The 23,324-nt window shown below is 38.5% G+C and overlaps 1 protein-coding gene across 1 annotated transcript in view; it reads left to right on the forward strand.

Annotated features, from left to right (window-relative positions):
- LOC104135618 (macrophage mannose receptor 1) overlaps positions 1-23,324 on the forward strand; it is a 34,672-nt gene that overhangs the window by 8,228 nt on the left and 3,120 nt on the right. The window contains exons 8-27 of the mRNA XM_035888994.1: positions 1,551-1,708; positions 2,378-2,491; positions 2,822-2,937; positions 3,231-3,379; positions 5,698-5,897; positions 7,251-7,378; positions 8,016-8,103; positions 9,327-9,471; positions 10,458-10,493; positions 10,612-10,787; positions 11,400-11,464; positions 13,041-13,141; positions 15,244-15,380; positions 16,418-16,532; positions 17,098-17,294; positions 18,515-18,605; positions 19,982-20,214; positions 21,044-21,209; positions 22,460-22,612; positions 23,053-23,169. Coding sequence (XP_035744887.1) covers positions 1,551-1,708; positions 2,378-2,491; positions 2,822-2,937; positions 3,231-3,379; positions 5,698-5,897; positions 7,251-7,378; positions 8,016-8,103; positions 9,327-9,471; positions 10,458-10,493; positions 10,612-10,787; positions 11,400-11,464; positions 13,041-13,141; positions 15,244-15,380; positions 16,418-16,532; positions 17,098-17,294; positions 18,515-18,605; positions 19,982-20,214; positions 21,044-21,209; positions 22,460-22,612; positions 23,053-23,169 — 2,685 coding nt within the window. The remainder of the gene's footprint in view (positions 1-1,550; positions 1,709-2,377; positions 2,492-2,821; positions 2,938-3,230; positions 3,380-5,697; positions 5,898-7,250; positions 7,379-8,015; positions 8,104-9,326; positions 9,472-10,457; positions 10,494-10,611; positions 10,788-11,399; positions 11,465-13,040; positions 13,142-15,243; positions 15,381-16,417; positions 16,533-17,097; positions 17,295-18,514; positions 18,606-19,981; positions 20,215-21,043; positions 21,210-22,459; positions 22,613-23,052; positions 23,170-23,324) is intronic.

Here is a 23,324-nt window from a genome sequence, read left to right on the forward strand (position 1 = left end):
GCAGCTTGCAGACTTACTCAACTGTCTTGGCTTGTGCTTTGCTTTGCATGGGGATACAAAGGACACCAATCATCCCAGTGAGAAGCTTTCTTAGCGAAAGGATTATGAAATATAACTTCCACTTTGAAAGAGCGCTTTTTGTAGAACAACAACATATTCGTACTGCTTTCTGTGCAGTTGGGGAACTTACAGTGTGGCTCTAAGTCCTTCTCTCCATCTTGTGGTACACCAGCACCCAGATCAGCAAGTTCACGGGTCTCTGAAGAAGTGATAGAAGAAACCTACTAAAGAAAAGCTTAGCTCTCTACCCTTCCAGATGGAGAAGATCAGCAAAGCTAGCCGAGGTGGTTTCCAGGCAGCAAGTTGTGGAATTGCTTGGGCTGCCTAAAGAGCTGTACTCAGGTCACTGGATCTAACATGTTAGTGTGGTCTCACCAAAACCTTTTCAATATCCCTGGCAGAAATGTGAGGAGCCTGTAGACATGCTGCTACTTTTTGCCTGTTAGCTATTTGCTTTTTTCTTCATGCTTAGAGGTAGTGAACGCCTTAACTAAATGTTGAAAAAGTGAAAGATATTCAAGACAGAAAAAATTCTTTCTTCAGAAAGAGTAATTTGTCTGCTTAGTGTCCAACCATACAAGGAGATATTTTTGGTTTCTTATACTTTTTGATTTTGGTATCATACCCCAGTTTAGTGGCTACTAAAGAACTTGTGAATATCCTTCTGTATCCTTCTTTCTTTCTCACTTTTGTGACTGCTGCCTAAATTTACCTTTCATTTTCCTTGCTTTTCTTTTGTTAAGAATGCCTAAAACCATAGGAACATACACTGATTTCAGCTAGAATGAACGCCGGAGGTCATTTGGTCCAGCCATGGCTTGGAACAGGGCCAGCCTCAAAGTTACGTCCAGTTGCTGACAGCCTTCCCCTGCTGAGTTTTGGATGTTGTCAAAATTGTGATTTTACGTATTGCCTAAACAATTGATCACGGGCTGGGGGGCTGGGCTTAAGGGGTTTCTCTGTTTTTTTCATTTTGTTGAAAGAAGCTTAAAACATTCACGCTTCAAGTTACATAAAAACAATGTTTTAAAATCTCAATTGATCATGGGCTGGGGGGCTGGGCTTAAGGGGTTTCATTTTGTTGAAAGAAGCTTAAAACATTCATGCTTCAAGTTACATAAAAACAATGTTTTAAAATCTGACCTGTGCAATATAACCTAAAAAGTAAATATTCGCACAGTTCTGTTATACCACCATAGTGTATTAGCATTAGGCTGGTCATTTATTCTTCTCCCACTGCTATGAGGAAGAGAAGCAAAATCTTTTGCTCCAGTGCAGGGATTTCATTACAGCCTAATTTTCCAAAGCATACTGTCTTTATTCTAATATCTATGTGAAAATATTAATTTATAAAATGATCATACAACACACTAAATAATTTTATGTTTCATAAATTTATGAAAGGGATTATATGTTTTAGAGCTTGAGGGTGCTGCGAAAAGGATGCAGTGGCACAAGAGTCTTTTCTAGTTCTGTGTTTCATGTTTCAGAGCCAACAGACAAGCTATGGATTGGGCTGAATGATCATAAAGTTCAAATGTATTTTGAATGGAGTGATGGCACACCAGTGACATACACAAAATGGCACCTGGGAGAGCCATCCACCACAAACAACAGGCCAGAAGACTGTGTCCTGATCAAGGGCCAGGTAACATTATTCAATACGTATTTTACTTCAATACTGAAACTAACTTCTTAATAAAAGAATAATGTGCCCTGCTATTTCAGCAACCGGCTAGGGCCGGAAAAAGGGATGTAGAGACAAAGGATGAGATTAAATGTGACCTTTGATTTAAAAAAAAGAAAAAATAAAATGAAAGCATGACTATATCACTGATGAAATTTTCTCTTTAAGTTCATCTGAAAGTCACCAATGAAATTGGTGCTATAGGGCTATAAAACAGGTCTCTGAGTGCAGTTTGAGTACATTTTCCTACTCCTTTTCCTCTAGTAGTAATGGTGGCATGTTGGGAACCCTGCTGCCTCCTTTGTGCCTGTTCATTTGCCCATCTCTGCATAGCAGAACTGCCTGTGCAGGGCCCTGCAGAACAGGTTGGGGAGCAGCTCCCTGCACCCTCATCCCTTCTCATCGCTACCAGCCGTAGCTGTACTACTATAGCCCAGTCTACTACTTCACTGAATGTGAGCAGATTTACTTTTTTATCAAGTAGGGGAATTGGATAAGGAAAAAAAATTCTGTTTCAAAATGAAAGGAGAAACAAAATGAATAGTTTTTATTATAAAGAAAGAAAGTATATATTTTCTTTAGATTATTCATCTTAATCTCATTGTTATTTCATTCTTTTTTCTGCCACAGGATGGCTATTGGGCAGACTATGTCTGTGAGAAGAAAGCTGGTTACATTTGTAAAAGAAAACCTATATCACAAATAGCTGGAGAAAAGGAAATTACTGATGCAGGTTGCAAAAAAGTAAGCGTATAAGAATGGAACATCAATTTTCCAGATCAAATAAGTACCTTCTCTGAGAATCACCTAGAATTACTTGAATTATTTATATAGAGAATTTTTTTGTTTGTTCTTATATATTATGAAGTTTCTCTCTCTCTCAGTTACTCTAAACTTTAGAAAGCCACTTACAGAGACCTCTTGGAAGGAACTTGTAATTTCATTTCAAAAGGATTCTAATTTATAATATTCATGATTATTGCACTTAATTCATTTCAAAATGGTATAGCTCACTTAATACATGATATCACAATTTTTTAAAAGTTGCATGGAAATCCTAAAATCATGTTACAGGGCTGGAGAAGATATGGGACCTACTGCTATTTTATTGGACATGTTCCAGCAACATTTTCAGAAGCAAACACCACTTGTGAAGAAGAAAAAGGTTACTTAGCCACAGTTGAAAGTAGGTACGATGGCTTTTCCTTGGTTTTTAAATAGTTAAAGGTTGTACGTTCCTGGAACTACAATTCTAACAGAACATCAAATAGCAAATTATCTGGAGTTAGAGATGAAGTCTCTAGTTAAAAAACAAAGAAGTCAGTTTTGATTGTTGATTTATAGAGACAGAATCCTATCATAAGGTCCTCTTCCCCCAGACTGAAGCAAGGAAAAGGGAAAAAGGATTCATTCTCAGATTAGACAAGTAGGATTTGGATACGTGTCTTTGTTTTGACTTGCATCTTTATGATCCCTTTTACAGGTATGAACAAGCCTATCTGACTAGCCTTGTTGGTCTGAGGCCCGAGAAATATTTCTGGCTTGGTCTCTCTGATGTCGAAGACCAAGGCACTTTCAGGTGGGCCAATGGTGAGGCCGTCTCCTTCACGCACTGGGATGCAGCAATGCCTGGTAGGTGCCGTGACAGTGGGTGGTAGGTGCTCTCTGAGGTCGTGGTCCCTATTTGGGTTTGCATTGGCAAAGTCCTCTGAATTTTATGCTTTCAGTATATTTTACAAGAACTGGCAGTTCTCAAACCCCATCTTTTAATTTCAAAGGGAACAATTTGAACTGCAGTTTTACATTAGGACATCTGATATATTAACCCATAAGATTAACATTTTGGTTCATCTTCACAAAGAGATGAACAGGAGTTACAGGCTGTTTCTGAGACTATTCCACACTCATCGCTCTACTGGTAAAGTTAGCCTGGGAGAAGAGTCTGAAAGAGAGCAACTGTAATAAGGATTTTAAGTTAGAATTACAAAGTGGCAGTATCAAAAATTATCATACCATTATTTTTTTTACTTTTGATACTAAGAAAACTGCATCCACAGGTTCATACTGGGCAGAAGCACAAAAAACAAGATTTCAAAATGCCATGAGGGAATCTGCTCTCCCCAAGATATTCTACGTCCTTCCTAGCGATCATTTGTATGAAAATTTTCTCAAAAACTTTCAGTGAGGTTATATAAAATGTAAAGTAAAATAAAAATAATTAAAAAATTGCAAAATACATACAGTAATAAAACTTATGTAAATGCCATGAGAAGAAATCTTGCCAAGAAGTCTATGGTGCCAGCAGATGATCAGAGTATAAAGGAAGCATCAGTCTGGAACAGTGAAAAAAAATTAGTTTCTTTGCATCTGTGTTTGCTGAGGAAGAAGATGGGCTTTCTGCGCTGGGAAGTTTCTTTGTGAGGGTATGGTTGGAGAGTCTATTTCAAGCTGAAATACCAAGAGAATAGATTATGGAACAAACAGATGATGACCTAAAGAATAGCAAGTCAGGACTAAGCACAGCTGCAAAAGCATCCAAGAGCTGTAAAGGTTACATTAAGCAAACTGCTCACTTTAATGTGTAACTACCTGCTAAAACTGCCTTGACAGATAAGGGGTGAAAAAAGGTAAATTTGGCGCCAACATTTAAAATGGTTCCAGGGAGATGTGGAGAAATACAAACCAGTGAGTCATTGGTAAATTAGCTGAATATAGAATCTGTAATAAAGAATAGAATAAAGAAGGTATAGTGGGAAAGATATATAAAATTGCTTGTGCAAAGGGACACCATGCTCACAGATCTCCTGGAGCTTCCCACAGAAGCCAAAAGGATATGAATAAGGGAAATCTAGTTAGTGTGATCTATCTCAATTACCAAAACCCTTTCTGCTAATCTGATTTGACACAGGAAAGCTCTTACATGAATAAAAATTTTGATCAAAAGGCAGGGAATGGAAGGTGGGAGGTTTTTATGAGGACTATTTTTTACTGGGGAAGAGAGCTCACCAACAGAGTCCCATAATGATCTGCGCCAAAGCCCATGCTGTTCAACATATTTACAGACAATCTGGAAAAGGTGAAATAGTGACGTGATAAGATTTGCTGATGGTACTAAATTATTACTGATGGTGAAAATGAAAACACAGGATGATCTCAGGAGAATAAGTGACTGAGCATGGTCAGTAAAACGACAGGTGAACTCTGATGCAAGTAAAGGGATGCTCAGAGGAACAAATATATGTCTTGAATTGACAGAAAATGATGGACCTGCAGCATTTCAGGAGTCAGTTCTTGCCACCGTGGTAGACGGGGCCATTAAAACATCAGGTCTGCACTCAACAGTAATCAAAAAACAAATAAAATGTGAAGAATACTTAGGAAATGAAGAAAGAACATTCTATAAGGACACGGTGTGCATTTGGCTGCATCTTGTGTGATGTATGCACCTCTGGTTCCCCCTGAGAGAATATACAAAAATTACAGCAAACATCATGGGATAAGCTTCACCATGCCTCTGTTGAGGTTTGCATGCCTGCCCTGTGTATGCACTGAGGGTTTTGTTTCCATCTATATGAAAACCACTGGTGACCAAGGTTATGCTACCTGATATAAAACAGGCTTAATGTAAGTAGGAGTGACGTCTCACTTGAAAACACAGGTTTTTGCTGTAAAAAAAACCCAAACAAACACCAACCTTACTTCCTACCTGTTGAACTAATGGTGCAGGACATTCAAAATAAAACAAAGCAGGATCCCAAACTGATTAGGACCTTCTTGAACAGAAAATACTACTCTTTGCCTGCATGAAAAAACCCACCTAAAATATAAGTTTACTATTCAAGTGCTATTGTATGGCAAGAAGGGAATGGCTGCTGCTCAAAGATTTTAAGTAAGAATTAAACAATTCAGACTGTATAAAATATCCAATATGATTTTTGTTTCTCATAAAGGAAGCAATCCAGGATGTGTAGCCATGAAAACTGGGACTGCAGCTGGATTATGGGATGTTCTTGACTGTGAGACAAAGCAAAAATATATCTGTAAGCAGTGGGCAAAGGGTGCAGTGGCTCCACCTATTCCAACTACTGCTCAGGTCCCCACATGCCCTGAAGGCTGGGTATCAAACAACTACAGTAGTTCCTGTTTTAAAGTAAGTGCCTACATAATTAGAAGAATAATGGCTTTGAACTGCTTGGTTGGGGGGGAGGGGGGAGAAATAAAAAGGAAGTGACATCTTAATTTTTCAATGTCCAAGATTGCAATGTAACAAAAAAAAAAACCCCAAACTCAAACCCCAGAGAACTCAGAGAATTATCAATAAGAAGGGAGAAACTAAGGAAGAAAGATGAGATTGAAGGGACTGGGCATGAGGTGAGGGTGAAGGACACAAGAAAGAAAATGAGGAAGCTTGTGTCCCAGGGGTTGAATGAATTGGAGCAGAAAATCATATAATCATAGAATTATTTACATTGGAAAAGACCTTTAAGATCATCAAGCACAGTTGTTAACCTAACACTGCCATTTCACCACTAAGCCATGTCCCTAAGCACCACATCTGCCCGTCTTTTAAATACCTCCAGGGATGGAGAGGTGTGTATTTATCAAGGTGTGTGAGAGTTCAGGGAACAACATAGAGAAACAGACAAGTGTATCCAGAAGCAGCACAATGCCTAAGGCTGGACTTTGCTAAGATAAGCACATTACCCCCCCAAAATGAAGCATAAGAAGTCACATGAAAGGTTAATTAAACCAGTATTTATGAAGGACATTTATTAGAGAGTTTGCGATGCAAAGCTACAGATAACTTGTATTTGAAGTGCACTCAGTTATGCCTGAACAGGCATACAAAAGGACTTTGAACAAGAAATGAGGGTAATGTGCAAACACTGATTTGGGATCATGCGGAATACAAATGTGCTAAGTAAGTGTGAGATGTTAATATTTCTTATCACTTTATTAAATTAATGAGTCCTTCTTTTTTATTACTTTTTTCTTTTTTTCATTTCTTTCAAACTCATCTAGAATGCTCTTTTCTTGGGCTCCTTTGTCCCCAGATCATAATTCTTAGCTTCGGTCAAACTTGTGCTTATTCTCTGTTAAACTGCCAAAATGTTAGACATCATATTGCAAATGTAAAGTGAGAGTTGTAAACCACCATGAGGTCATTCTTTTGCCTGTACCTTCAGACTCCCCCCAGGCCACCTTGCCTGTCCGCAGAAGCCATTCTCCTTTCCCTTCATCTGGAAGGTGGGCTGGGTCCTCTTCCAGGTAAAACAAATTAAAGGGAATTGTATTTCCTTCTAGCAATTCCTTCTCTTTGTTACCACTATGCTAACTAGCTAGACAACCCTAGTGCAAGAGTTTTATGAACAGAGTAACTAATGCTATTTGTCTTACGGAATTTTAGTTGGTTTGTATGAAACCTCATTTATGGGTGAGTGAGACTATGATTCTTTATTTTATTATAACATATATAATATGTTTTAAAGTAATTTCTCCACAGTGTTTTTACAGATCAAATACCAAAAAGAAATCATGGCTTGAAGCTCGAGATTTTTGTAGACAATTAGGAGGGGATCTGGTCACTGTTAATAGTAAAGAGGAGATACTGTTACTGAGAAAAACAACGTAGTGAGTATCTGCTATATGCTTATCTTACCAGATTTAAGAGATGTTTCATATGAACTATTATGAATGCTCTTAGATAATTCCTGAAAATATGGATTCCTCAAAATCCAAAACCTGTGATACTTTGAAATTTTGCCTACTCATGAATGTTTTTAACTGTTTTGTGAAAAAAAAAAAACCAAAACCAAACCAAAATACTCGCTTATATCCAGGAAATAGTAAAAAAACCCCAGCACCCTGATTACTAGATGTAATTTAGACATATGCGAAATTGTGGGGGGTGGTATTTTTAGTAGGGTAGAAAACACGAGCAATATATTTATTTTGATTTACCTTGAAGTAGTCAATGCTGAGACCATTTTCTGAATCTGTGAAGGTCTTTCCTGATAAAGCAGAACATAGAGGAAATACAGAATCAATATGACTAATAAGTCTGATAAATAAGCCATTGCCACTGAGCAATAGAAATATTAGGTGTTTCTATGAAGAACATATGCATCTGTATGCTCTTCACCGAAGGTAATAAGGTAATTATTACAATTTCAGTGCGCTTTACAATGAGCTCCAGAAAGTTTAACGATATTCTGGATGGTTTTTGCTTTGATGTTTACACACTGCTCTGCCTTGTGATTTCTGTTAGTGGCACTCGCTGTAGCTTTCAAAGAGTTTGGCTTGGTATATTTTCCTTGAATCCAGATGAAGGATTTGCCTGGAGTGATGGCTCTCCAGTGAGTATTTTAATTTTTCCTCAAATTTGTTTGCTTAAGATGTTTTGGGGTTTGTACACATACTTCTTGGGTTTTTACTGTTATCCTCATCAAAGAAAACTCTAATCCTGCAAATATTTATATGGCTGTTAACCTTTATTTTCATGAGTAAAATCACGGCAACACTTTTTAATACATGGCAATCATCTGTATCTCATCAGGATCTGTAGTTTTCTGCACAGCACTCCAATGTATTTTCTTTTCCAAGAATATAATATGAACACATAACATCAGAACATGAAAATTCCTCATACTGGATCTTGTATCCTGTCTCTGGCAGTGGCCAGAAGCATCTTAAGAGCTAATCAAACAGCAAGCATATTTTCCAGTACACTCCTGCATGCCCCAGTAAGTGATGCTCGGGGTCTTTCAGAACCAGAGCTCAGATCTGTAATCTTATTTTATTTATATCCATAAATTTACCCAGTCATGTCTCAAGCCCAAATAAATACCCACAGATGTGTGAAATGGTCCTGCAGTCCACTGCTTATTACCCTTCCCTTACTCCTTTTTTCCCTATATTTTAACCCAAGCAAGGACATTCCCTCTTATCCTGTCAAAAGTTAGTTTCCATAAAAATTTGGGAAGTGATCTTATCAAGAACTTTTAAAAAATCCCAATTAGGTTATATCAAATGGTTCTGCCTTTCCATCTGGATGTTAGTTTCTTCAGAGGTAACTCCACTAGGTTTGTAGGACATGACTTCCCTCCCAAAAGCCACACTCCTGTCCTCATTAACCACAGGGAAGGGAAGATATGAATGCTGAATTGATGCATGGTATGGCCACCACCACCAGACAGCTGTTGGACAAAGTAATTTTGAACTCGGTCACAGCTGATGAATTGGAAACTACTTTGTCTGTACATGATTAACATTAACATCTCTAGTTCATAGCTAGGTCAAATTCATTAGAAACAGTCCATTTGCCTGTTTCTATTCTGGCTATGTCTAGGGCTTGAGGTGCAAACAAGAGGAAAATCCCTCCATGGCAAGACTGCCTGATCTTCTGATTACTGACATCATTGCCCCACTGTAAAAATTCTTATACCTATTGCTTTCCCTGTATTTGCACCTTTTTTTAGTGAGATACAGAATCTTTCAGACAAAACTAGTTTGTTTCTGTTTGCCAGTGTACAACTACTGAAACAAAAGAAAATAGTAACAACAATGGTTTCTTCTATAGGTTAGGTACACAAACTGGGATGATAGTCCAAGAAATTCAGGAGGACGCAAGTTCTGTGGCGTACTTAATGGTGGGACTTTCTCTAAACGATGGTTTCTTTCGGTCTGTGAAGTACAGCTTGACTGGGTTTGTCAAATAAAAAAAGGTAGATTTATTCCTCTCTTTAAGCAAGAAGCTTAAATAACTTTATAACTGGTTGCTTTCTAATATAAGTTACTGGAAAAAGACACAATTTTGAAGAATATTTTTTCCAAATGGAAGTCAAGAGCATTGGGTAACATAATATAGGCCAGGATTTTTCAGTGATAGATGATGAGAATAAATACATTTATTTCTTCATGTAAATTAGGATGTATAAATAATCCAGGTGTTTGCAAGTTTCATAGATTGCAAGCTTTTTAAATATTAAGAATTTTTTCTTGTATTTTTGTAATGTAGGAAGCAAGGAGTTGTGAATTTCTTACAAGACTTTTTTTTGTTCACTAACACAGGTAAAGCTAAAACCCAAATAAAATATGTTTGTACACCAAAGATTTAGTGGTACTCCAAGTTCTCCTTTAATATTATTCAGGATTCAACAGCATTTGGAAAAGCAATGGTTCAAAGCAGTGGCATTTCTTTTTCTATCAAACCCAGAAATAACTCACCCTCAGTATATATAGTCATATTTCCTTTGGTTTATGAATATTTGGGACTGAGAATTTTTTGACAGAGCTAAAGTAAATCTACTGGAAATTTTGTCCCTCTTGATAAGAAGACCCCTCTGCAGGATTATGGAATGTCTGCTGATGGATCAGTTAAAGGGGCTGTAAACCCAAAGTTTAAAGTGTTTCAGATAAATCTACTGTGACTTACAGACTGGAAGAGCAATTTTCCCTCACATTGCTCTGTGCAGGAATGTGATCCAGCCAAAGCTATGACTTTGCTGGCATGAAGTTTATGACACAATATTATAAGTAGATGAGCATGCATATTGCAGAATGTGCAGCTGAAATGTGTGGTTAAGCCTGCTTTCTAGTCAATGGCAAAGGAGTGCAGAACCCTGCTCTGTGCCTCCCTCTGTTCCTTGCAGTCAGTCACAAGCTACATCATAAAACACGACGTCAAGCCTTCTATTCTCTTGTTTTGCAGGAGTGCCATTAAAACCTGAACCAACTGACACATATGGTAGGTTTTTGCATCCTTTATTTACCTTGTACATTATTTTTTATCAAAATCATGATTATAAAATGACCTTTTGTGTTCTACAGTTACAGAATTTAAGGCTACTTTATTTATCTTCCAGCATATAAAACCACTGCAGATGGATGGGTCATATATGAAGATAAGTTATACTACATCGGCAAAGAATATGTCTCCATGGAAAAAGCCCAAGAGTTTTGCAGGATGAATTCCGCAGACCTGGCTGTTGTTAGTAGTAATAGTGAGAGAAGGTTCCTACAGAGAGCACTAAAAGAAAATGTAAGGATCACTATAAACAGATGGCCTAAAGTAGAAATGCTTTTGACATTCTGTTTGCAAAACTGGAATTGCCTCACAAGTAGAGCCATCAGCATTTTCACTAACAAAATCTGCTTGAGATGAGATGTATGAAATTCCCCCCAAATGTGCCCCTTGGTCCCATGGGATTTGGTGTCTCCTGATCTGGGCCAGCTGTGCTGAGGCGGTGAGGCAGGCTGGTGGGAAGAGAGATTTGGGAAGGTGCCGGCTCTGCTGGCTTGGGAAGTAGCTGGTGTGAGAGGGAGACTTGAGGTTGGCATTAGACGGTGCTGCAACGCTGGAGGGAGAATGAAAGATGTGTACCAGTTTCTGACTCAAGATCTGCTTCTCTCCTACCCCATCCTAAGGGCCCTCAGTGCTGCAGGACTCAGCTCTGATGCTCCAGATAAAAACCTGGCTTCTGCGCCTGTGTGTGCGAACATGCTGCTGTGCTCAGCTGGAAACGTGCTTTACTGCTGTTCACTTCAGTAACTGCTCTGTCAACCTAACCAATGGCACAACCATTTCTGCTTATTTTACTTCAAAGATTTTTTTTTTTTTTTAAATTAAAATAGTATCTTTCTGTCTTAGGAGGAATCCTGGAGTTGGTCAAGAGGATACTTCATTGGTCTAAAAGTGAGTCTTGATAAAAAGTTTAGGTAAGTTAAGATGATCACTTCAGATCTTAATATGTAGAAACAAATACAGTATTTTATGTTGCTGCAGGTACTAAATGTGGTTTTTCAAGGACTGAAGGCAGTTCCATGTGATGAGTACAAAGCAGAATGGAATAGTCTTAGAATATTCTAAAGTCCAATAGCTTTCCCCCAAAAGAAATAGGAAAACATTTTTTTTTCTTGAGTAAATATTTACCCAACGAAAGGCTTGGCAGCTCTACTTTCTATACACGTTCTCTCAAGTTTCTTTCAAAGATTTGCTCCATAAATTTAAGTGATACTTTACTAAGCTGAATATACCTATAAACACACTCTTAAAGCATTCTCCATACCATAGAGCCTAGCTTTCTTATGCTTTTTATCTGTATATCATAGCTTCAGAGAGGTCCTCCAGAATTAGGAAGATGTGGACAATGAGTCCAAAAGCTGCTTCTGAGAGATTTTTATGGTAGCCTCTGCAAAATCACGTTCCAGGATAGAAGTCAGCAGAAGTTTAGAATACAGTAAAATGAACAAGTATTGCAAAAAGACCAACAAAAAAAATAAACTCAAAACTAAAGTAAAAGATATTGAAGAGCATGATACTGCCTACCTTCCCATCTGCTGGTTAGTACACATCTGGGAGGTGGAAGGCCATGCTTCTAATCTTGAACTGAAGCAGGTTTAGAGGAGATTTGAACTTAACCTTTCTATTTTAATGCCACTGTTGAACATCTGTAAATCACTAACTTTGGTAAATGCAGAAGAGGAGTGGGGGGAGACAAATTGGTAGTGACTGAGATAGTGCATGATTTTAACCTCCTGATTCAGGACACAAATTAGGGAGACAGGGCATCATTTGGGTCCAGTGAGCATCTCCTTTATTTAGATCAAGTGTAACATGGGGAGCAAGAGATAGATGAGGGAGCTGAACTTGTTTCCCACTTCAGGCTGAGTGACCTAAATTCTGAAATATTGATTAAAATGCCATGTAAATCTCTTCTTCCTTCAACAGCAATGTATTAAAGTAAAAAGCATGTAAGCATAAAGAAAAGATGTCAATTTTGATACTTCAGAAAGGGTGGTTTAAAAGCTTACAGAGTGTCCATTGGTTTCCAAACACAAGACTTAATAGAAATAGCCTATGGACATATTTCTCTTCAGGCTAAGATCCACAGAAAAGTATTTTTGTCCCTGTTTGCATCTATGAAAACATCAGGAATTGTCAGACTGAGAAGCATAATATTAACTAGGTGATACAATGAAATCAGTTAAGATAAACCTTTTAATATTCTTCTCTGTATTACATGTTATGGCTAACTGAAAATAGTTTCTGTTATTAAATTATGTCTGATCGCTCCTGCCCATCAATGGAAAATATACTTGGTGTTTTCTTTTTCTGTTTTGCAACCCATAGTATTTTACATAAATACAGAGGAAAAACTGTAACAGTCCTTCAAATTTTAGCCAGTTCCCATTAATGCTCATGGACCTTCTTAGTTGTGAGATGTTAATGAGGATTCTCATCTCACAACTGAAGTGTACTAATTATTAACTATTTGTTTATCTTTTCTTTAAGCTGGATAGATGGGACTCCAGTAACCTATGTGGCCTGGGCTCCTAATGAACCCAACTTTGCAAATAATGAGGAAAATTGTGTGATAATGTCGCCAGAGCAAGGTAAGTAACAAGGATAAACTATTAGATTTTACTTGTCTCTGCTTGGATTATAACTGATGCTCTCAGGCTTCTGCTGTCAACTGTCACACCATCTTTTATGGCTGTTTTCTGCAACTCCTTTCCAGTGACAAGGCAACAAGATGCAGTAACCACCAATCATGGAAGAGTTGATGTCCTTAGAATGAGAGGATTTCAGAACCATGTATAATTTAATGCAGATGTCTCTGCCTGGATTTATAAGATTGATATTGCACCTTTTTACAGGGCTTTTTACTACTTCTCTAAATAAAAAGTTGAGTGGGGTCTGTCTTTGCTCCCATGAACTTAAGAAAGCATTTATGACAGCTACAGGAAATCGGGGGGTTGAAGGTGCAAGCCAATGAGGAGAGGAGAGGGACAAATACACCTATTGACCTAAGACTGTCTCACGTGCTTATAAGTATTCTTAAATGTAAATATCTTGCAAATCCTAGAGCTAATTTTTCTTCTCGGTTGTATTTCGGTAACTTAGCTGAGGCTAATGGGAATTCAGTAATACCTGTATAAGGAAACAAATCTCTCAAATTATGTTTTATAAAGAATTCACTCAGCAATCCTACCTAAAATTTTGCCTTTATATGAAGACACCAAGAATGAGATTAATTTTTCTAAACACAGGCTTCTAGTCTGATTGAGATGCATCCCTCCTTCTTTAGTTATTGATCCAGAAAGGGGCAGCTATCCCACCGATCCCTGCCATATCTACCAGCTCTGCACAGGTGGCGCAGCACTCCTGAGCTTGTCTCTGATGATGCTAGAAGTTTACATGTGGGCAACTGAACTGGACCATGAGGGAAGCATTAAGCTTGAGCTGACAACAAAATGCAGCTGATGTGAGCTAGACCTCTGAAGTCTCATTATGGTCAAATGGAGATCTCACTTGCACAGCCGGTGCTGCCTGAAGAGCAATTCAGCTTACTCTAACGCAGTATTTAGTTGCCTGCACATCAGTGACTGTAGCCACCTGTGATGTCCTAGAGTTAGCCCACCCCACTGTATGTTTCCCACAGAAACAGTGCCATATCTGTCAGCTCTCTGCAGGTACCTTGAATAGCCTCTCAAACAGTGCTAAGCACCTCTGTTTAGACAAATGAATCCTGCCCTAGCTCTCTATTGGCTGTAATAGTAGCTTACAAACTTAGTGTATATCTTGACAACTTAAATGAGGTATTTTGATCTGCAAACTGAATCCCTAGATAACGTTATAGTAACTTGAGATGTTGAGGTGGCACATATTTCATACATATGTTTGAACACTATATTGTGCCCTTAGATTGGTGTTTCATATCTCATCCATTTCTGATCCCTTTTCTTTTCAAATTTGCTTGCTGATATATTTCCCCTGCTGCCTGCAATGTGATGACGCCATAGCTTGAACAAATCGTAAACAGGTACACACACTGTGGAGAGTCAGTCAGGCAGGTCAGGCAGTTCAAATTAAGCACATGGGGCTACAGCTGCACTACTATCAGAGCTTCAGCTGGCTCATTCAAAGCTGCCATGGTTACTTTGCCTTCAGGTCAAGCTGCAGCCTGAAATATATAATAGAGAACATCATGTTCTGCTAAAAAATAAAAAGGTCATTTTTTTCTCATCTTCTTTCTCCTGCAGTTCACCTACCCAGACCCTTTATGGATAGGGGTGGGGAGGGTGGAGAAAGTAGAATGAAGGGTGCTTAGGGACATGGTTTAGTGGTGGGATGGCAGGGTTAGGTTAACGGTCGGACATGATGATCTTAAAGGTCTTTTCCAACCTAGAAAATTCTATGATTCTATGACCAGAGTGTTCCTTCTGAGTCACTGGCCCTTTCTTCCCCATTCTTTATTCTTGTTTCAATTGCTAGATGGTAGTCCAGTAACTGACAGCACTGAGTGGCTAAAGTCCATAAACATCTGTTTGTAAAAAATAGTTGAGTGCATAAATGTAGTGTGTGGCTCTTTTACTCACTTTTACAGTCTGAACAGTAGAGATTAGCCTCTTTCTAACTCAAAATAAGAAGTGATAAATTATTGTTACTAATACTATAACATCTTGACTTGCTTATTCAATCTAATTACTTTTAGGCTTGTGGAATGATGTAAACTGTGGTTCCTCCAATAAATTTGTATGTGAAAAACATATCAGTTCTATTAATTCAACATTTGCTTCTCCATTGCCTCCTGGAGGATGTCCAGAAAGTTGGTTTTTCTTTAACAACAAGGTATGTCAACAAGTATCTTCAATAAATTGTGTAAAGTAGTGGAAATGAAAAAAAGGACTGCAAAATAATACGATTTTTAGCATTATAATATACATCTAGAGAGTAATTATGCAGCCAGAACTTGCTGGCTGGATGGCTGGGCTTTTTTGGAGGTGACTATAGACATTTAACTTTGCAGAGAAATACAGTAAAAGTAGATATATGCTGCATAAATTTCAGAGAACATAGTTTGCGCCAGCTTCAAATACATTGTTTATGAAAACCTCTCCTCCTCCTTCTCCTCCCCTGTTTTATGCATTTATGTTAAAAACTGAAATTTGTAGTGGTCAGTCTTGGAAAAAAAAGTCCTTCAGATGGAATGATTTAGAGATAATGTATTTGAGCAATCCCTTTGGCTTGTACAGGGTTCCCAAAACTTCGAGTTCAGAAAGATGATGCTGAACTACTGTACTGAGTATAGTTTTACATTCATACATGGTCTGGAAGTCCTCATTGCTGTAACAGAAGAATTTGTACCAATTTGGGTTGAAGATCCACTTGCCAAAGGTTTTTTTTTGTCTACTTTATACACACTGTGCTGCTATTGCATCCTCAGAATGTTAGGTCAATGTGTCAAAGGATATTTTATACACTTTGGCGAGATGAACAGTCAAAACCACAGTCACTGGAAGAGGGACAAGGCACAGTAGAGATCATTCCCTGCAGCTGTGTCACCCAAAGCCACATTTTCTTGGTTTTAAATGATCCCTCTGTTATTGCAGGAAGGCAGATGAAAATGTGAAAAGGGATTATGTACTTGGCATCATTACAATCAGTTCAGATGCTACTAGACTCCCTGATTACACCTTGTGCAATAAGAGGGGCTAAGCAGCTACCTGGATAGATGCACACTTTCTACTCTTGAGCTCTTTCACTTATTCTAGCCCTGATTTCTTTTTCTGGAGAAATGTACATCCTATAGCTAATCGATATTAGTCACATACAACAGTTCCCATCTTTGCTAGTTTGAATGAAGTGCTTGCTTTTTTTTTTTCCAGTGTTTCAAAATATTTGCTTCCAATATAACAAAAAAGCTCACATGGCATGCTGCACGAGATGCTTGTATTGGTTTGGGAGGAAACCTGGCTACCATACAAAATGAACAAATGCAAGGTATATACATGGGCTCTATTGAAAGACAAAAAAAATTAATCTCTCACTAAAGAAGCTGCTATGATCTCAAAAATAGATTATGAGATTATCTGCTGAAAATTGCATATTAGCCAGGTCAGTTTATGCTTAATTTTAACTCCAAAGTGTACACATTTGCATATAAGAAATAAATTGTGTGTTTCTAGTTATTTCTGTTGCTCAGTTTTCACGAAACTTCCAGTCTGTTTTGAGTGTGGTTGCACTAATGGACAGACATCTGTATTTTCTGTTTCTCTCACTGTCAGTGTGATTTGCTGGAACACTACATGTGCATACACAGTGGGGAAAAGGACATTTTCTAATCTGCTCCAGAGGTTTTTTTTTGGCTATTTTTTCAATCTTAATGCTTGTGTAACATATGTTCCCACAGATGCTTATCTAAACATTTAGTCAAAGTCAGACAAGCTCTGTAGTGGGAAATGTTGTCCTTTTAACATGGCCCTGGTTCTGGGCGTTTGCACATTTTTCCTGTTTTGGGTAAGTCACGATGAGTTTTCCTTAATGAGAAATCTTTGCTTCCCTGCAGCTTTCCTCTTCTATCATTTAAAGGATGCCACAACTAATGTTTGGATCGGGATGAATGATATCAATGAAGAGTTCACGTTTCTTTGGACAGATGGAAGCACCGTTTCCTACACCAACTGGGTAGATGGTGCACCAGAACAGAAACAAAGCTTCTTTGATTATTATGACTATGAAAGGTTGACAGACATCACTGTGGAGGTACAGGAAATTTCAGTATATCTTAGGCAGATAGATGACTTTTCTAAAAGGGAGGTTACAGCAGCAGTAACAAGATGCTGAAACATGTCCTTTTGTAGGCAGAATGGGGCTTAGCAAATCCCGTGATAAAAATTCCAAATACACCAAAAATATTTGGTGGAGGTTCTGAAGAAGAGGGACCTTGTGCTCTCCATCTAACCTATTGCAAAATACCAGCTCTAAAACAAGCATGGAGAGGTATATATTGCATCAGTTCCCCCACAAGCTGCGTTACTACAAACATTAAAGTTGCAACACCAAACATAGAAAAGTTATGATAAACCGAAATTAAGGTTGTTGGTGTAACATTAATTTGTTTATGTATATGTCTTATTCCTGGCTAATGTGCTCCTACAGTGCTTTACTAGTTTCTGATGGTACAAAAAGATATCTTCAATAAAAAGTCTGTTTCTGTGCTTGAAATCCAATCTCTTTTCCAAAGGAGGTAAACGCGTAGTTTCTGAGGAAGTGATAGGCAGCTATTCACCGGGCATTTTTGACATCTACCATCAGTCAACTTGCTTGTGACTAAAACTTGTTTAAATCAGTATAAGAGAGAAACTTGGATGAAATGCTGAAAGATGGCCATGGCCAATCTTGAAATCAGGGGAGATATGAAGGAAATCTTGAAGCAATTAAACATAAGGACGTAAAGGGAAAATTTGCTTGTTACTAAAGACATTTGATAGCAATAACTTGATAATGACTACAAACAACTGGTAAAGAGTACCTGCTTTCTGAAAGACAGTCTGCTTCATTTAAGATAAATCCAGACTAGTGCTTTTAATAATAGTTCTTATATTGTTTTTCTGATTGACGGGAATGTTTTGAAGCAATTCTACGTAATTGTAAATCAGACCTGAGAAGACATATATAGGTACCCTGGTCATTTCCGTAGTCATTAAAGGATTCTTAATAAAACTGGTAAGATTATTTTATATAGACCTTTCTTTCAGATCTTGACTGGCACCAGTGGAAGCCTGGTTCAAATTTAAGGGGTCACTAATAAATAGCAGGTCAAGCTGTTTGGCAGAAACCTAGGAGATTACCTAGGTACTCGATGAGCCATGAGCCCCCCTCTCCCCCTCTGCCATCAGGCTTGCACCAGGAGTATAGGAGCTCCAGTTTACCACCTCCGGATTGCCTTTTGTAATGGTTGTGTATCTTCCCCTCTCCTTCAGACAGATTGTGTCTTCATCATGATGTCAGATGGGAAATGGAGAGATGATAGCTGTGACAACGAGAGAGGCTATATATGCCAGATGAATTCACGTGAGTTCCGTTTAACCCAGTCTCCTAAATAGAAAAAGTATCTCAGTTAGATAAGCTGAATATATTAACCAATGTGATTTCTTTCAGCTTTGCTTCTCATTCTGAGTCTCTCGAGCTTTCAGAGCTCCACCTGTCTTAAGGACATACTATCTTTAAAGTACAATTTGTTCCATAGAAATTGCTGTAGAGGAACCACTATCTTAATTGGGGTTTTGTACCTAAGTCATGGATAATACTAGAGAACAACAAATGTAAATAGATTTCTTCTCAGTGAAATATGAGGCTTTTAGGCATCCTCTTTAAGTGCAGTGTAAAACCACGCTCTTGCAGTGATCTCCCATGCTTTTGGCTGTCTCTGAGCAGAGCATGTAATCCTCTTTCAACATTTCTACTGAATGCCATATGATGCCTATTAAAATGTACAGCCTCTTGGCTGTGTGTTTACTGTAGAAGAATATTGGGTTTGGTTTTTTTTTTTTTTTTTACACCAAAATGAGTAATAAATGTTGACTCTCCTGCTGTAGAACTGTAATTATGCAAAACCCTGCTGCCCAGCCATATAATGAAGTAGAGAAGGCAAAGCACAGACAACAAAAAAGTTTTGCCCCGCATGTATTATAGCATTAGTAAAAACTATTCCCCCCCAACTTCAGTCAGATCCTGCAGCCTGTTCACTCTCAGCACAGCTAACTTGCTTATAAGAACCCCTTCTCCCTGCACAGCAAACATACAGTTTTAGGGAGGCATTTTTAGTTTGTTTAATCCCAGTTACAGTTCTTCTGAATACATTTACATGCTCAGGGGTGGAGATACACACTGCCTGACTCAAATGTGCAGGCGAGGTTCCGGCTGCCCTTGCAGACAGGCTAACGACTGAGGCAACAGCGAGTGGTGATCAATTAACATCAAGTACCATGGTCTCAGGTTGTGACAACAGGGTACAACAGTAAATACCTTAAATGTCTAGCCCTAAGTGCTCTCCACCAGCGATCTGAAATAGGTCTATACACAGATATCCAGTTTTAGTCAAAATATCTTAAAGTATGGAAACTCAACTATCCAATTTATGAGTCTTAGTCTGCATTAGTCAGGCCTCTAGCAAGTATACTCTCTGCTTCAGGGCATCCAGGATTTCACTCTGCTTTTTACATTAACAAATTTGGTTCATGTTTTACACAGAGTTTGTTTTGGGCTTTTTTGGGTAGGTTTTTTTTTTTTTTTTTTTGATTTGGTCTGGTTTTTCCATTAACAAATTGTTCATGAGCTTGAATAAAGATTTTGACTTACTGTTAATACAGGACCTTTTGACCTATTTTTTTATATGCTCGAGATGAGTGGTATGTTGTAAATTCATGCATTCAGTTTTCCCCCCATAGTTACAATGCAGTCTGAAGTACCAACAACAAATCCATCCTCTGGCTTTGCCCGTTATGGTGACAGTAGCTACTCAATCATCTCTTCTGAAATGCAATGGGAAGAGGCCAGAAAAAATTGTCAAGACAAATCTGCAGAACTTGCCAGCATTTCAGATGCCTACATCCATTCATTCGTGTGGATCCAGATGTTGAAATATGGAAAACCTGCATGGATAGGTCTTAACAGCAATATGGTAAGTGCTGGATGGATGGGAGGTGCAGGTGCTTGGTGAGCTCTCCTCCTCTTTGTAGACCTCTTGGATGCCCAAGTTATAACAGTACTGAAACAACTATATTCTGAACAGCTTTACTGTGTATATGCACAGATTTCTAGTGGTCCTGTTAGAGCTACTCAAAGACTTTCATGCACCAAATGGAGCGAAGAGTCACAGAAAAAGTTAATCAGGAAGCAATAGATGAAATCAGAAAGCTCTAGAAATGGTAAATGAAATAATGGTGTGGCCTGGGAGTCCCCAGCCAGGATGTGCAGCTATCATGAAGCAACTGTTAGGGGTTCTGAAAGTCTAATTCCCTACTATTTAGACAGCTACTTATAACTATTATTATATTAATAAAAGTTGTTATGAGTATTAGAGAGATATTTTAAGATTATTTTGACTGTTTAATGTCAAGTAATCTTTACTCACCAAGTAGCTCCCAATTTTAATTTAAATAAAGCAGAGTAGAGGGGATGAATTCTCTGTAATTGCTTCTCTAGATATAGGACTTACTAAATCACCTAAGGTGGACTCATCTGAGTTTCTTGACATGTTGTAGAAGTTTGTGTTACTTCAGAAAAACCCTCCCGAAAGCAATGCACTGTTGAACACTGTTCAAATATAGTGCTTGTGTAACTCAGAATACCCAGTGACATTACTTAGAACAGTGAATGGTGTTGAAAAAACAGAGCAGAAAAGGGGATTTTTTTGCTGAAAAACTCAAATAGACATAGGACACTATATTTATGTGTCAGAGCTTTTTTTGTAAAAAAACTTTTTGTAAAAAGAACTACTTTGTTTTCAGACTGGCAGCTATTACAAATGGACTGATAACTGGAAAACCAGGTACACGAAATGGGCAGCAGGGGAACCAAAGGAGAGAAATGCTTGTGTCTACCTAGATCTTGATGGTACTTGGAAAACAGCATCCTGCAATGAAAGCTACTTTTCAGTTTGTAAGATATCAGATGGTAAGCAAATGAATGTAATAATTTTAGATGCATTCCTAATTCCATTAGTCTGTCTAATCCTAGAGACTTTGCTCTGGCTTGAGCTAAAACCCTTAGAAGAGGAAACAAATCAGGATACCATCTACCTCCCTGCAGAATCTGGAGGTTTGCTTTCAGGTGATATATGAATTCAGGCACATGAAAGCCTCTTGTACGAATGGATATGGCTGCACTGCTTTTATGGTAGTCATAACTGCATAAGATGAAGCTCTGTCTTCAAGGTATTTTACTTTTTCTGAGACATGAGCATAAATCACACCTGAGATGGTGTGTAATATAAGTAAGTGCTGGGAATGTGCACTGACTGCATGGACTGCAGCAACTGGGTAAGTTCGCACACAGGTGTCACTGAGCCAAAATAAAGGCAAGAGTTTCGCTTCCATACACTATTGCCAGAGCTAAAGCAGTTCTGATGTAGGTGTAAGAACCTTGGGAATATGAATGATACTTTAACTCTTTGTAGAAGTAGGCAGAGGCATGTTTGCTTGAAGACTTTGTAGAACTGTGTTGTTTTCCCTCTTTGAGGTTTTAAGGCTACATAATATAGTCTGTTCCTGATGTGAGATTCAAGAGATTTTGCCACTTGAAGGTGCCTTCCGAGTTAAAATTTCTAGCTGTACATTTAATCTGCATATGCAGTGCAAGAACCACAGACTGATAGAAGTGAATTGGAGTTGCACACATGACCAGAAACAGAGGCTAATTTGGTAGAGGCTTGCTCCACTGATGTCTCCTTTGTGTAAAGGGACAACATACAGGGACCAGGCAGCCATACAATATGGAACTGTGGATTCAATGACTTATTAGCCTATAACAGCTTTCTGTGTTGTGAGAATGCAAATTCGAGATCTATATCATCCCTCAGGGTTTGCTTTCCTCACAGTACTGCCAAGGCAGTTAGTTAGATGCTGAAGGATGTGATTTGTTTCCTCGTCCCAAGAAATGTGATGGAGAAATAAGGTGTTTCACTCTCTTGACTGTTTGGCCCTCCCTGTTGTCTGAGCTGGGGGCCTGTAGGAATAATCAGGAGTAGTGGGCCAGATAGTTAAAGTTGGGTGAGAGAAATCCCACACCGTAGGAATAATCAGGAGTAGTGGGCCAGATAGATAGTTAAAGTTGGGTGAGAGAAATCCCACACTATTTGCCCATACATCCTACCTCATAGGTTACTCATAATGCAGTACCAATTTCATACCATATGTCTTCTTTAGCTATAGCTCCTACTGACCCTGCTCAGCTGCCTGGAGACTGCCCCGAATCAGCTGAACTCCAGGCTTGGATCCCTTACCGTGGCCACTGCTACTACCTCGAAGCATCAGCTAGGACAAGCTGGGCGCTGGCTTCCCTCGAGTGTGCTCGTTTAGGTGAGAGCCTTCATTATCAACTGATGAGATTTGTGCAAAAGTTTATACAAAACTCACATAAAAATCTAAAACCATAGATTAAAAAAAAAAATAATTAGAAATACTTTATTTACCTACCAAGCTATTCTAAACCTGGCACAATGAAAATAAACTGACACAAGTGACTTTGTGCAGCCTTCTGTCCTCCCAGGGGCTGCAGCCTCCCCAGGTGCAGAGCTCCCCATCAGCTCCTGGCTTCTGGGGCACCATACTGGGGGAAGTGGTAAGGGGCCACGGCCACTAAGCACCTCCAAGGCTTTGTCCTCCTCAAGAAGCAATGGGGAAGCCAACAAAGCAGCATGCATAATACTTTCAAAAGTTATTGTACAGACTTGAAAGAGGAGGTCATTCCAGCAGTTACTCACGTGGGTTAAAGTTGTTTGCTTGCTAATGTCTTTCAGGTGCTACCTTGGTTTCAGTAGAAAATATGGATGAATCTGACTTTCTGATCCATACAATACAACCACTTGGAAATAAAGTAGGAGGCTTCTGGATAGGACTTTACCAAAATGTGGATGGTAATGTCTTAGTTTGGATATTTAATTGAAAAGTGCTTTGTTAATATGAGCAAATTGAGGATAACTGTATTTTTACAAAAAAATTACATGGTCTTCTGCTGAAAAATGGGTTATTAGTACATTTTTTAAGTAATTTGCCAACAAAAGTGGTTAAA

The sequence above is a fragment of the Egretta garzetta genome, unplaced genomic scaffold (assembly GCF_000687185.1).
Source record: "Egretta garzetta isolate BGI_Z169 unplaced genomic scaffold, ASM68718v1 scaffold641, whole genome shotgun sequence".
NCBI lineage: Eukaryota > Metazoa > Chordata > Aves > Pelecaniformes > Ardeidae > Egretta > Egretta garzetta.